At 42.5% G+C, this 15442-nt stretch overlaps 1 protein-coding gene across 1 annotated transcript; it reads left to right on the top strand.

The window, feature by feature from the left end:
* Positions 1 to 3088: 3088 nt before the first annotated feature.
* On the top strand, positions 3089 to 11811 carry dnajc1 (DnaJ (Hsp40) homolog, subfamily C, member 1). Its single transcript, XM_070919201.1, has 12 exons — positions 3089 to 3274; positions 4144 to 4245; positions 5120 to 5166; positions 5909 to 6074; positions 6161 to 6258; positions 6339 to 6432; positions 6518 to 6605; positions 6925 to 7088; positions 7302 to 7421; positions 9354 to 9402; positions 9496 to 9893; positions 11386 to 11811. The coding sequence occupies exons 1-12, from the start codon at positions 3116 to 3118 to the stop codon at positions 11452 to 11454; spliced, it is 1554 nt and encodes a 517-aa protein (XP_070775302.1). The 5' UTR covers positions 3089 to 3115; the 3' UTR covers positions 11455 to 11811.
* Positions 11812 to 15442: the final 3631 nt, after the last annotated feature.

The raw sequence follows: 15442 nt of genomic DNA, 5'->3' as shown, positions 1-15442 counted from the left end.
CAATGAGTAATTAGTAATTGATTACAGTATAAGACTGCTTATAATGACTGAAGCGCGCAGTGTTCTTACAGCGCTCTCCGGTGGTCATCAGAGGAACTGCAGACTTAACCTAAAAGAGTTTCATCACCACAAACAGCCAATCACAGGACCGATGTTAGCTGTAGCTATAGCAACAGGCTGAGATATTTGAGTTGGAGAAGGTGTGATGTTCAGGTGTGCAGACTGCTGATGCAACAAAAAAATCAACTTAGAATAAAAGATGTGAAAAAAAACTTCAGAATTCTCTCCTTTTTGTTTTAATATAATTATGTAATTATAAATTATATAATAATATTATTAGAACTGTGGAGCATGTCGATATGGTTGAGTTATATACACATGAATTCTTCTTCTTCTTCTTCTTCTTCTTCTTCTTCTTATTATTATTATTTCAACAAACTTTACAATATTTTATTCACAAACAAACTGAAAAGACAAGACAGGAATGGTCCCTTTTCCAGGTGTTTCAAATTAAGTTTTTTTTTAGCTGTGATGAGATCAGTTTCTGTTGAGACTGTTTAAACTTTATTTTATAACCTCTCAATATAGTAAGGTATGTTTAGAGCTATAAGGTTGATAACGCCTGGTAGTCACAGAACAGGTCAGACTGTATGTTGAGTGTTTCTTTCACACATCTGTTTGTCTTCACATGTTGTCTTTACACCATGTGTGTGTGTTTCCTTTAGTAAGTCTTATTATTATTATTATTATTATTACTATTATTGTCTTTATCAATATTAATATTATTACCATTACCACTACTTTATATCTCTGTGCTTTGTATACTCTCTTTCCTCCAGCTCTCTCTCTCTCAGTTGACCCCCCACCTAGAGTCCGGTTCTGATCGAGGTTTCTGCCTGTTAAAGGAAGTTTTTCCTTGTCGCTGTTGTCAAATGCTTGCTCATGGTGGGAACTAATATTATAAAGAGTCTGGTCTAGACCTGCTTTATATGTTAAGTGTCATGCGATCATTTTGTTGTGATTTGGTGCTATATAAATAAAATTGAATTAAATTGAATTGAAGTGGACGTAGCCATGTGACGTCCCCCACATTTTGAATCCTCAAGTTTAGTATTTTGGGTGTCGCCATCTTGGTTTTTTGGAAACAGAAGTGATCATATTTGGATGAGAGGGTGGAGCTGGGTATTTGAGAACCTGAGGACACTATGCACACCTACCTTCACCTGCAACCTGACTGCACCTGGCTCCTGGCGAAGTAGTTGCTAACAAAGTTAGCTTGTAAATGTACTTAACAGAAAGAATGAACAGCCGACTCCTAGAGTGTCTTTTAGTACAACCGAAGTACATCTATATTTCTATATTCTGCACATAAATCTGCACATCTGTACATCTTTTATATTTTCCGTGTATATATTTATTTTGTTCCCCATATTTTATATATCTGTATTTATCATATGTATATTGTTTTTAAAAAATACTTCTGGTTTTTATTGACACAGTGCTGTCTGCTGTATGTTTCTGCACCTTTCTGTCTTTGCTGCTGTGACTTGTAAATTTCCCCACTGTGGGATAAATAAAGACTATCTTAATTTTAATCTTATACAACTGGACCAGTGGAGTCACCCCCTGCTGGCCATTAAAAGAATGCAGGTTTAAGGCACTTGGTGCTTCACTTTTTAAGAATGATTGAGACATAAGGTCAAATAGTACAATCTAAGTATATGGGGGTTATTTCCTCGCCTGATGAGTGAAATTAAAAACTTTTTTTCCTGAGAGCCCTAGCTGTGAAACCACATAAGCAAAATTGCATGCTCTCATTGGTGTGACATCACTTAGGTGGGCGGGACAAGCAACAAACAGGAAGTTGACCCTGTAATGCATGAGTTTAGGAAAAATACATAAGCTTTAGTTAGTTTTCATCATAAGGTCATAAAATTGTCATAACTAATATATTACACAAACACAAACATCATGTTTCTATATTAGGTTGTTTTTATTTTGTCCAATTTACATATAGGCAGACGTAGAAGAAGTATTCATATCATTTACTTTAGTAAAAGTACTAATACCACACTGTGAAAATACTCCACTACAAGTAAAGGTACTGTATTCAAAACCCTGTCAGTTTTTTAGCATTATATATTATATATTATGATTGACAAAAGAGTTTGATAGTTTAATCTACTGCGATGCAGCATATTCTATAAGATCATCATATTTTTGTGAGAACCACGTATCTCTAAAAAGTAAACAGTTCCTGTTTTCAGCTTTATGATGATGCATTTTCTAGCTGATCCAAAGAGGGTTTAAATTGTTTATTTCATCTTTTAGTTTGTCACAAACATTCATAATCAACACACTGATACTGGAGGTGGTTTTCACTGGACAGGAAGAAAAATTGCAATCTGAAAAGTAACTAAAGCTGCCAGGCAAACCTCTGAGATGTAGTGAATTAGAAGTTTAAAGCTGCATAAAATGGAAATACTCAAGTAAAGTACCTCAAGTAAAGTACCTCACAATCATACTTATGTACAGTACGTGAGTAAATATGTACTTATAAATATGTATTTACTATATTGAGTAAATATGTACTTAGTATATATTTACATATTCACTTATATATATATATATATATGTATATCATTGATGTGGATGGATGTGGTGCAGGATGTGAGGATATTTTACCAGTCTATGGTAGCCAGTACTATCTTCTGTCTTCTTGGTCGTGTGGTCTGGGGCAGCAGGGTGAGAACAGTCGATGCCAATAGAAGCAGTTCATCGGGAAAGCGGCCTCTGTCCTGGGGGTGGAGCTTGATTCTTTGGTGGTGGTATCAGAGAGGAGTGGCTGCGCAAACAGAGAAGCATCCTGGACAATGACCTCACCCTCTCTGCGATGTGATGGTCATGCACAGGAACACCTTCAGCCTGTAGTTTTCTGATCCTCCTCCAGGTGTCGCTGCAGTCACCGATAGAATACACACAGAGAGGACTTTTATTTTGACAGTTTAACCCGGATGTGACTGGGGTCGGTTGCCGCTGAGCTGGCTGACAGACTGCAGCAGACCTGAGAATTTGGCGCTTGTCTTCCGTGACTTATTGTAACGGTTTCTCGGTGATGGGGGTCTGTGCGGGTCCGTGCGGGTCCCTGCTGGTCTGTCTGACACTGCTGGTCTCTGCGGTCCCCCCTCTGACCGCCTGGGATGCGGATCTGGAGCTGCTGGACCTGGTGGAGGAGATCCCGCAGACGTTCTACCAGTTCCTGTCCCTGGACCAGGTCCGTGCTGAATGCTAACTGCTAACTGTCTCCATGGTAACCGCACAGCAGCCGCTAGCTGGTTGCTAATGCTAACAGCTGAGTGCCACACACACCGGGGGGTCTAAGCTAGTTAGCAGCTGTAGCTAATGTAGACACCCAACCAGACCAGTGATCCCAGTTAACAGTGTTTGGTTAATTAAACTGGTTCCGTTCCAGTTCTGACCAGATGACTGACTGGTGGATAACCAGCTCAGGGAACAGCTAACAGCAGCTGTTTCAGTGTGATGTAACAAGATGCAGTTTGTGCTGCTGTTTATTGTGTTTCTGTTATTTTTTCCACCTCATTGACATGAATGGGGTGGACACAATAATGGTAACAGGTGAATCAACACAAACTGAGCCGCCATGTTTAGTTCGATCAGCAGCTGTTCCTGAGTCTGGATGTGTTCAGAGAACACAGGTGAACGCAGGTGGTCTGTAACAGTGAACACACCTGCAGCTCTTTGTTAGTTTATGTTTAGTGAACTATGATTTTTACTTTGTATGTATAACATCTGCCATACCAGTTCAGTTCAGGTCGAGAAGCTTCTGTTGAAACAGAAACACAATGGATCGCCTGGAACTGAGCTGTAATGGGACCATCAGACAGGTTTGAGATGAGTTTCTTCTGGAAAGTGTTAAAGATCAGGAGGTAGCAGCTGAGGACCAGGACCTAAGTCCAGGAGACCAGAGAGTCCAGAGTCCAGGAGACTGTCTCAGACTGCAACACACTTTAGAGTTTTACTTCATTACATCTGTCTGTCTGTGTCTGTCTGTCTCTCTGCCTTCCTGTCTATCTCTGTCTATCTCTGTCTGTCTGTCTGTCTGTCTAATTGTCTCTCTCTCAGGATGCATCAGCAGCAGAGATAAAGAAGGCGTATCGACGTCTTTCTCTCATTCTGCATCCTGATAAGAACAAAGATGAAAACGCTGAAACTCAGTTCAGACAGGTGAGAAACACACACGACACACTCTACACTCTACACACACACTACACACACACTACACACCCCTACACACACTCTATACACTACACACACTACACACACTACACACTCTACACACCCCTACACACACTCCACACACACTCCACACTCAAAACACACACTCTAAACACACACTCTACACACTACACTCACAGTACATTGTTCTGTTGGAGGCGTAATGTTCCCAAACTGAGTCCTGAACAACACAGTCTGGTGTGAAGACATGTAACATTACCGTTACACTCCTATGAATGTTATCATGTAGAGACAGAATGGGCTAAGATGCTCACACATTAGCTTTCACACTACTGACAATGTAAGAAAATAGCTACATGGTTAGCTAACTAGCTGATTTAACAAATGAGTATGATAAGCATGAGTGACATGACAGTTGTCACAGGAGAGTAAAATATGGGGACGTTGTTTATTTACTTTCTTTTGCTCTTTAGTGGTTAAAATGTGAGATTAGACCATTTCTAAGTTACCTCAAATATCTCTCAGCATTATGTTCTGTAAGAAATAAAGCTTTAATATCTGCACAAATTGGACAACATGTATTGATACATCAGTACAGTGATAGGCTAATATATACCGATAAATCACTACACAACACACACTACATAAGTAAAACCACAACGTAGACAGCAGGTGTGGAGATGAGGTAAGGTACAAACTACTGGAATTAATCTTCACTGTTAAGATTTTGACTGAGCAATAAATATTCAATCAACAGAGCAGTAGCAGCAGTGTTTGTAAACCCCAGCTGATCAAAACAAACTGATATCAAAGATCAGATTTAATGTACAGATGATTCACAGTGTGTTTGTTTCATTTTCAGTTGGTGGCCATTTATGAAGTCCTGAAGGACGAAGAAAGACGACACAAGTGAGTCTCACCTCTCTGCATCACCACATACACCCAGCTCTCAGTCAATCAGAGGACCGAGCCAGACTTCTACAACTTGTCCCCAGACCTCTGCAACTTGTTCCTCTACAACTAGTTTCCAGACCTCTGCTACTTGTTCCTCTACAACTAGTCCCCAGACCTCTGCAACTTGTTCCTCTACAACTAGTCCCCAGACCTCTGCTATTTGTTCCTCTACAACTAGTCCCCAGACCTCTGCTACTTGTTCCTCTACAACTAGTTCCCAGACCTCTGCAACTTGTTTTTCTTCACCTAGTCCCCAGACCTCTGCAACCTGTTCCTCTACAACTAGTCCCCAGACCTCTGCAACCTGTTCCTCTACAACTAGTCCCCAGACCCCTGCAACGTGTTCCTCTACAACTAGTCCCCAGACCTCTGCAACTTGTGTTTCTTCAACTAGTCCCCAGACCTCTGCAACCTGTTCCTCTTCAACTAGTCCCCAGACCTCTGCAACCTGTTCCTCTACAACTAGTCCCCAGACCTCTGCAACTTGTTTTTCTTCAACTAGTCCCCAGACCTCTGCAACCTGTTCCTCTTCAACTAGTCCCCAGACCTCTGCTATTTGTTCCTCTTCGACTAGTCCCCAGACCTTTGCTATGCTTTAAATGTGTGTGTGTGTGTGTGTGTGTGTGTGTGTGTGTGTGTGTGTGTGTGTGTGTGTGTGTGTGTGTGTGTGTGTGTGTGTGTGTGTGTGTGTGTGCAGGTATGATGACATCCTGGTGAACGGCCTTCCTGATTGGCGGCAGCCAGTCTTCTACTACAGACGAGTGAGGAAGATGAGTAACGCTGAGCTGGCCTTCCTCCTCTTCCTCATCCTCACTGTGGGACACTACGCTGTCATCTGGTCCATATACCTGGAGAAACAGCTGGTGAGACAGCCAATCAGAACACAGCAGGCTCCCAATCGAAGCAGGCCTGGTCATGTGATCTGATCATGAATCCTCCATGTTTCCAGGACGAGCTGCTGAGTAAGAAGAAGAAAGAGAAGAAGAAGAAGCTGAGCTCCAGACCTGCAGAAGACCTGAGGTGTATCGGCCAGGAACGGACGGACAGGTACAGCTATGGCATCATCACTGGACGTCCTGTTTTCTTGTTTTTTTTTGTGTTTGTTATTGTTTGTTTGTTGTTTTCAGAGTTCAGGACCGACCTCACTGGCAGGACATCCTCCCTCTGAAGCTGAGCATCTGGCTTTACCTGTCCATCAAAAATCTGCCACAGACCATTCAGGTAGTAGGTGATGCAGTTCAGTCCTGGTCTCTGATTAGCCCTGGTGTCTGGTCCTGCTCTTACTCCTGGTCTCTGTGTGTTTCAGGAGGTGAAACAGTATTATGAGGACTACCAGCAGATGAAGCAGCAGCAGCAGAGAGAAGAAGCTGAAGCTGAACAGGAAGCTGCCCCGAGTAAACATGTTTTATATCATTTACTTCCAGGCAGCTGTAGTTTCTGTTTGTTTCTATAAAATAACACACAGACTGTAAATGTACTGATAAATAATGTTTACTCTACTGTTTGCCTGTTCATGGAAAATCTGAGATTTAAGACTAGGCCACTGAACAGAAAACCTTTTAATGAAAGAATTAAATTCATATCATCTGACTTTTCACATCAGAAGCACCTGAATACACCCTAGTCTACACAGATCAGTTTCAGATCGATTCAGACTCTGAGCTTCGTCACTTGACGATGTTTAGTTTAATTTACTGTTTACTGTCTGTTCAGGAGAGAAGAGGCCGAAGGTCAAAAAGCCAAAGGTGGAGTTTCCTGTTTATGAGCCGTCATCAGAGCACCTGAACTACAAGAGTTATGACCAGACCACGTCCATCGAGGAGATTGAAGACCAGATGGATGACTGGTTGCAGGACCGCAGAGCTGCAAAGAAGAAGGTCTGATGTTATTGATCAGTTATTTCTCAGATCAGTTTGTACCTCAGTAAGATTAAAAACAAAATCTGATGGAGAACAAACCTTTGAATCTCTGGTCTTCATACATGTCATCGGAATTTCAGTCTAAATGTCCTCAGGCAGACTGGACTGAAGTAGACTACAGGTGTGACAGACTCCTGGGTGACGTCACTGTCTCTGTGTTTATGTCCTTAGGCTGCAGACTGGATGGAGGACGAGCTCAGCCTCCTCAGCAGGTTAATGGTTAAATTCCCTGGAGGAACTCCTGGTCGCTGGGAGAAGATCGCTCAAGAACTGGGACGATCAGTGACAGATGTAAGCCTGGTTAAACTGGTTTAAAACCAGTTTAGTTTAAATTATACTGGGGATCGATGTATTGAGAGGAGGAGATGGATATCAGGTTCCCGTACCAAGGGACAGAGTCGGTGTCGGGTTGAAGTCGCCCTGATTTGGCTGCAAATGCATGTAGCAGTTACTGAGATCATTGAGATATTTCCTAAATTTCAGTTTTATAATGATGGTATAATGTGTACATTAGGATACATCCACAAATATTCAGGAGTAGTGAGATGACATTTGATTTTGGTGACCTTGTTTTATGATGTCAGATTCTGATGACTCTCTTGTAGTAAACATCAAGGTTTAGGGTAATGGCATACTATGAGCTCTTTAAGATATGATGGTGCCTGACCAGTAAGAGCTTTGTAGGTCAGGAGAAGGATTTTAAACTCTATTCTGGATTTTACAGGGAGCCAGTGCAGCGAAGCTAATACAGGAGAAATATGATCTCTCTTCCTGGTTCCTGTCAGTACACGTGCCACAGCATTCTGGATCAACTGGAGAGTCTTCAGTGACTTATTTGGACAGCCTGATTATAAGGAATTGCAATAACTTAGAAGTAACAAAAGCATGAACTAGTTGTTCTGCATCTGTAGAACGTGGGTGAAAAAAGGCAGTCCTTGAAGTTTGTTTTATGTGGGAGTAAGGACATGTCCTGATCAAAGATTAGAGATTCCTCATGGTGGCGCTGGAGGCAATGTCATCTAGAATAATTATATCTTAAGATAATGTGTTTTGGAAGTTTTCGGGACCAAGAACAATAACTTCAGTTTTGCCGGAGTGCCTCCACCTCCTGAGTCAGACGGTTTGGCAGAACCTCTTTGTGGCCAACTGAAAGTCCTTCTCCATGGCATCCCGAACTCCTGGGTGAACTGAGTCTCAAAGGACTCGTTCTTCAGCTTGACAGCTTGCTTCAGTCAGGTTGCCACCACAAGAGGCACTAATCTTCTGGCCACAACTCTGAGCAGCCACCTTCACAATGAAGGCTTTGAACATGACCCACTCTGACTTCATCAGCTGACAGCTCTGTTATTCTCTTCACCTGAGTGTCCAAGACATACAGCCACAGATCTAATGAAACAACTAGGTGTTCAGGTACATTTATGCTTGAACCACCTTGTGCTTATACATGTTTACTCTACTGTTACACATGCACCACCCAAAGACTCCAAGAAGGCCAGGTTGAACTGTTGTTGTAAGCACAGACAGAACTAAATGAATTAAATTATCTCACTTATATTGCGCTTTACAAGTCTAAGTCTCATTCACCCATTCACTCACATTCACACACCAATGGCCGACTGAGCTTCCATGCAAGGTGCTGGTCTCCATCGGGAGCAACTTAGGGTTCAGTGACATGACGGGGGCAGCCGGGGATCGAACCCCAAACCCGCTCTAACCAGCTTAACCTCCCGTGCAACAGTGCTGACCACTGCACCACCATGCCGCCCCAGTCCAGCCCCTATACAGCAGTTTGGTTCAAGGGCTGGTACTGTGTGTATGTACTGTCTATAGGTGAGCCCAACAAGATGCAGTCAGTATCCCTCCACAAACTGCATCAATTCTGGCCCCTTCTTCACCAGTGAGGTGACGACGTTCCTTCCTAGATACAATTTTTGTAGCCTGGGGTAACTGACAATGCCTCTGACTCTTACCCCCAGCCTTGCAAGTTGTGGGCCCACACACAACCTGCAAGGCTAGGGGGAGTATACGATAAAATAAGTGGATTTTTTAGTTTTGATGGAGCAAGGCTAGGAGCTAGCTGCTCTCAGCTGCTTCCAGTCTTTGTGGTAAGCTAGGCTAAACTTGTCCTGGACACAGAGATGAAACGTGACGGACTGATTGACAAAATATTAAATACTGTTCCTTTACACATCAGAAACTGACTGAATCTGTTTTCTTCAACAGGTTACAACTAAAGTCAAACAAGTGAAAGACAATGTGAGCCACACCTCAGGTAAACTCTACTGAGGTTCTAATGTCAATATCAGGTTCTACTGAGGTTCTACCACGAGGTCCAGTTAACCATGGCTTTGTTTCTGTGTTTCAGGTCTGTTGACACTGTTGGAGCTGAAGGGACCTCTTCTTCCTGTTAGGTCACTTCCTGTCGCTGACAGTGTGATGACTCAGAGAGGGGGTGGGGGCTGCGAAGAGGAGGAGGAGGAGGAGGAGGAAGAGGCAGCTGTGGCAGTCAGGAGGAGGAACAGGAAATCAGCAGCAACAGATGGGGGGGAGAAGAAGGTCAGAGGTCGTCGGCAGAGAGATTTTGACCCAGTGGCAGTGGAGGAGGAGGAGGTGGTGGAGCCACAGGAGAATAGGGAGAAGGCGGACCCTGCTGTCTGGACTCAGAACCAACAGAAACTGCTGGAACTCGCTCTGCAACAGTTCCCCCGAGGAACCGCAGAACGCTGGGACCGCATCGCCAAGGTGGTCCCTGGGAAGACCAAGGTGAGGACAGAGACACTTGAGGGCTATCTGGAGTTTCTGAGGGCCTCACTGACATAAAAATTTACAGCACAGTAGTGGCCGAGACAGAACATAAAATACAGAAGTTACAAAACATGAGACAGGGTTATTATCATTAAATATAATATGAAGAGAATAATTAAAGACAACTTACACAAAGGATGAAGTGATACTGTATTCACATTATAGTGGAAAAATGAGGCTCTTGGACTTTTGGTGTTGTTCCTGTTCATTATTGGCAAATAAGAATTTTCAAATAATCCAGCAGTTACTGAGCAACATTATCATTCATTTGGAGTCGTGTTTGTGTCCATCTGATGAATGTAAGGACCGGTGCAGACTACAAGATTTATTCCACAATTAGCCTGTTCTAGACATTTCTTTGATCTGAGAGATCTCAAGTCAGCACAAAATGGGTCCTCTAGTCTGAGTCCTGACCACATCATGAGCTGTCCAGACACTTGGTCAGTTTCAAGCATGTTTGACTTCCTCATAGTCCGAAACAAGATGTGCTGGTAATTGGTGCATCTTGGATTCTGGGGAAGAGAGCAGCATCTAATCAGAGTGCAGGAGGAAACAGGGCTCTGAAAAAGGAAGTGGACCATCCATTCAGTGGATTCGATCATTGAATCCTGGCCCTCATCAAGCTCCATCACTGATGGGACGTAAACAAACTGGACATAATTTGCGGCGAGAGACTTCTCGCGTGTTTTTGCTGTCTATCGTGATCATTCGCTCCTATCGAGGATCTCTCCGAGTACAGAAATCTTGTAATGAATACACCTGGTCTGGGATCAGTTGTGTAGTTTGTGTGTCCTCATGTTACCAGGACAACAGTCTGGGACAAAACATGTTTTGTGGTTTGAGATTTTCTAATTCTTGTAGTCTGCACTTGCCCCAATCCAGTATTCTCTCTCTGTTACTCTGTTTTTGGTCTCTACCACCTCCTGAGGAAAATATCTGTCTCTTTAGCTGCTAAATGCTGCACTATTTTCGGCAACTTGTCTCTGACTGAGTCTGTCTGCTGCTGAGCAGCTTGTGCACAGTGGCTTCTTACAGCTTTGTCTCTGAACACAACTATGAGAGCTGAGAGTCACTATGAAGACTCAGAGACACCAACACAGTGTCACTTCATACACTGGTATTATATTACAGATGCTTTAAAGATCTGATTTGTATTGTCAGCCAGATTTCATGACTTCATTGGAATAAGAAAAATCCAATGTGAAATATATAGTCTTTGTAAAACAACACTGATATCAGATTGTGACCCAGAGAGAACAGGATCAAATGCTGTTGTCTGCATTAAGGTGTAAGTTTCCAAACTAAGATTAATATAAACTTGAAACAGAACGGATACCCTGGGGTATGCACCTGGTCACATTTAGCCAGGTGATTTAAGCCTTACAACAAGCACACACCATTTTCTAACGAATTATTGATCAACTATTTGATCTGTGTTGTTTTTTTCCAGGAGGAGTGTATGATTCGTTATAAGATGTTGGCGGAGCTCGTTCAGAAGAAGAAACTGGCCAAAAGCTGATAAAAGGTTGTGACCCCTGACTATGCCTCCTCCTGTTATGACCTCTGATCTCCTGACAGGTGAACGACCAGGTGACTTGCCAGGTTAACTGTCAGCAGTGTTTTATTTTTCTGTCCAGGTGAGCTGCCTCTTGATTGGACTGAATTATAATTCTTTTTTTTTTTTTTATGTGTGATGTGGCATCTCACCTGCTCAGGTGTGTTTTTATAACTCATGTCAAAGGAAGCAGGTAACTAGTTTGAACCCACCGGACCTCTGACCTCACAGCTTCATGTGCCTTAGCTCTGTTCAGCATGCTGTCAATCAACTTCTGTTCAACTGATCAATAAAAAGTATTTATTATCTCCTGCAGTTTCATTTTCATTGTTTCAGTTGGCTTTTGTGTTTTTGTGTTTTTGTGTCAGATGTCTGCTGATGTTTCAACTTCACAGGTAAAGTCCCCTGTTGATCAGTATATTAATGGTTTATTGATCATGTGTAATCAGTATATAAAGATGTAATAACTGGTAACAAAGTAACTGTAAGCAGTTCTAAGTGTTTCTGAATCTATTTGTTAACTCTAGACTGATTATAAATGATCAATAGGGGGCTTATAAAGTGTTACCTCTAGATCACACAGATTAGAGAATAGACTGGTATGAATGAAAATATTTACACACTTTAATCAGTTTCAGCCTCAAACTCAGATCATTTATAATACATGTATTAATCACTTTTTATTGCCAATGTGTGAACGGATCGTAACTTAAAGAATGAGACCCTCCCCGGCTTTCTCGGTTGCCTATAACAGCCTGTGGACTGATTTCTATGTAAAGGGAAAATCCGAAGGATGTGGCGTTATGAGCCTCTCTTCAGCTCTATATTCAGCTCCTCTACAGCGCAAACAGTAGCTTGCTGTTAGTTGCTGTTAGCTCTAGCTTCAACACTAACACTCTTGGTACATTTTGTAAATAGCAGACACTTGGAAGCAGTGGTCCTGTTTTTGTCATTCATAACAAAGACTTCCTGAAAACTCCACATAGAGCATGTAATGAAATTAAATTCATCATCTAACAGTTTCAAATTTGAACAAACAAGAAAATTATTAAATAATCATTAAATTAATTATTTTACAGTTTAGAATATCTGGAACTGTTTTATCAGAAATAAAATACTGAAGTCAGAAGAGACAACAACAATATAAACAACACAGACTAAAACTGTCACACAGAGTGTGAGTGACGATAATATAAATAATATATAATAGTTATATACAGTGTTTTTAGATCCTTTCAAACAAACTTCCATTCAGTAATCTGTTCTGAGAGTTTTACTTTTCTCTACATTGTTCCAGGAGAAAGCAGCAGCGTATTTAACTCTGGGAGCCAACATCTGTAAAACCCAACTCAACTTTATTTATGTAGAACTCTGCACACAACACAGTTGATCCAAAGAAAAACAAACAACAAACACAGGAAAATTCAAAGCCATGATAATAATAAAAATAGTAATAATAGTCGAGGCACATGGTCACACAGACCTACAGAGAGCTGGTTAAGTTAGGCACAGTTAAGGCTGCTGTGTTTGTTTTAAGATGACTCTTGAAGATCTGAATAGTAGGGGAGAAATGGATGATGGGAGGAAGAGAACTCAGCGATAGAGAAGGGCCTGTCCCCATAACACTTAGTCCTGGACCTTGGGACAGACAGAAGTCTTTGTTAGTCCTCTCACAGGGTGCGATGGAGATAGGAGTTCTGTGATATGAGAGGGGCCGAGACCATTTAACACTTTGTAGACAAACACCAATCCTGAAGCTAACAGGCAGCAAGTGTAGGGAGGCCAGGGTGGGAGTAATGTGGTCCCTCTTTTATGTTGTTGTTAAAACTCTTGCTGCTGCATTTTGAACTAGTTGGAGACGAGATAAACAAGACTGAGTGATACTAACACATAACGAGGTAGGAGGATATGAAGGCAGGTCAGGAGTACAGAGAACTGTTCTGGGTTTGGAGACAATGCAGAGCTGCAGGAAGCTCAATTTCCTGCTTGATTGATTTGTTTGTCAAACTTCAATCCTGAATCGAATATAACTTTTTTATATGTGGTTTAACAGGGGCAGCCAATGGGCCAAGATTAAATTTGGTGGAGGATCGGTGATGATCTGGGGGTGTGTCAGCAAGGCTGAATCGGGCAGATTGGTCTTTGTGAATCAAGCCACGTACAAGGATATCCTGGAAGAAAACTTGCTTCCTTCAGCTCTGACGCTGTTCCCCAACTCTGAGGACTTTCCAGCAGGACAATCAAGATGTGGATGGAGGACCACCAGGTCAAGACGCGGTCATGGTCAGCCCAATCTCCAGACCTGAACCCCAATGAAAACCTCTGGAATGCGATGAAGAGGAAGATGGATGGTCACAAGCATCAAATAAAGCTGAGCAACTTGAATTTTCTCAATGGAATTAAGGTCTGGGGAGTTTCCTGGCCATGGACCCAAAATTTCGATGTTTTGTTCCCCGAGCCACTTAGTTATCACTTTTGCCTCATGGCAAGGTGTTCCATCATGCTGGAAAAGGCATTGATCGTCACCAAACTGTTCTTGGATGGTTGGGAGAAGTTGCTCTTGGAGGATGTTTTGGTACCATTCTTTATTCATGGTTGTGTTCTTAGGCAAAATTGAGAGTGAGCCCACTCCCTTGGCTGAGAAGCAAGCCCACACATGAATGGTCTCAGGATGCTTTACTGTTGCCATGACACAGGACTGATGGTAGCGCTCACCTTTTCTCTTCCGGATGCCCCAAACAATCGGAAAGGGGTTTCATCAGAGAAAATGACTTTACCCCAGTCCCCAGCAGTCCAATCCCTGTACCTTTTGCAGAATATCAGTCTGTCCCTGATGTTTTTCCTGGAGAGAAGTGGCTTCTTTGCTGCCCTTCTTGACACCAGGCCATCCTCCAAAAGTCTTCGCCTCACTGTGCGTGCAGATGCATTCACACCTGCCTACTGCCATTCCTGAGCAAGCTCTGCACTGGTGGTGCCCCGATCCCGCAGCTGAATCAACTTTAGGAGACGGTCCTGGCGCTTGCTGGACTTTCTTGGGCGCCCTGAAGCCTTCTTCACAACAATTGAACCTCTCTCCTTGAAGTTCTTGATGATCCGATAAATGGTTGATTTAGGTGCAATCTTACTAGCAGCAATATCCTTGCCTGTGAAGCCCTTTTTGTGCAAAGCAATGATGAGTGCATATGTTTCCTTGCAGGTAACCATGGTTAACAGAGGAAGAACAATGATTTCAAGCACCACCCTCCTTTTAAAGCTTCCAGTCTGTTATTCTTACTCAATCAGCATGACAGAGTGATCTCCAGCCTTGTCCTCGTCAACACTCTCACCTGTGTTAACAAGAGAATCACTAACATGATGTCAGCTGGTCCTTTTGTGGCAGGGCTGAATTGCAGTGGAAATGTTTTTTGTGGGATTAAGTTCATTTTCATGGCAAAGAGGGACTTTGCAATTAATTGCAATTCATCTGATCACTCTTCATAACATTCTGGAGTATATGCGAATTGCCATCATAAAAACTGAGACTTTGTGAAAATTAATATTTGTGTCATTCTCAAAACTTTTGGCCACGGCTGTATAGAGTCTGTCTCTGTATTCACCATGGATGTATTATATTTACTATCTGAAGTCTATGATACGACTCTGTGGCTCTATTCAAACTACCTTCTACCCCAGCAGTACTACTGATTTGGCCAAAATGCAGCATGTAGTATGCACTATGTCAAACACACCTGGATGTCGTACTGATTCGATATGTACTACAAACTGCATCATGAATTTGTCGGTAGTATGTAGTAGGCGGTTCCGAATACAGCCTCTGTCTCTACGTGGCTCTGCTGTAGCCATGGTGACAGCCCACTCCGTCGCTACAGCTGCTACATTAAGCTCTGGCAAACCAGTCATTGCTAGTTGACATGAAACGCATCAGTACTGGCGCAACAGCGTGGGAACGTCG

This window comes from Enoplosus armatus, chromosome 14 (assembly GCF_043641665.1).
Source record: "Enoplosus armatus isolate fEnoArm2 chromosome 14, fEnoArm2.hap1, whole genome shotgun sequence".
NCBI lineage: Eukaryota > Metazoa > Chordata > Actinopteri > Centrarchiformes > Enoplosidae > Enoplosus > Enoplosus armatus.
This window is presented reverse-complemented; position numbering and strand designations above follow the sequence as displayed.

Coding starts and splice junctions, on each gene's coding strand:
- dnajc1 (XM_070919201.1), top strand. CDS start 3,116: ATGGGGGTCTGTGCGGGTCCGTGCGGGTCCCTGCTGGTCTGTCTGACA. Junction 6,259..6,338: donor GGCCAGGAACGGACGGACAG/GTACAGCTATGG, acceptor TGTTGTTTTCAG/AGTTCAGGACCGACCTCACT. Junction 7,422..9,353: donor TGGGACGATCAGTGACAGAT/GTAAGCCTGGTT, acceptor TTTCTTCAACAG/GTTACAACTAAAGTCAAACA.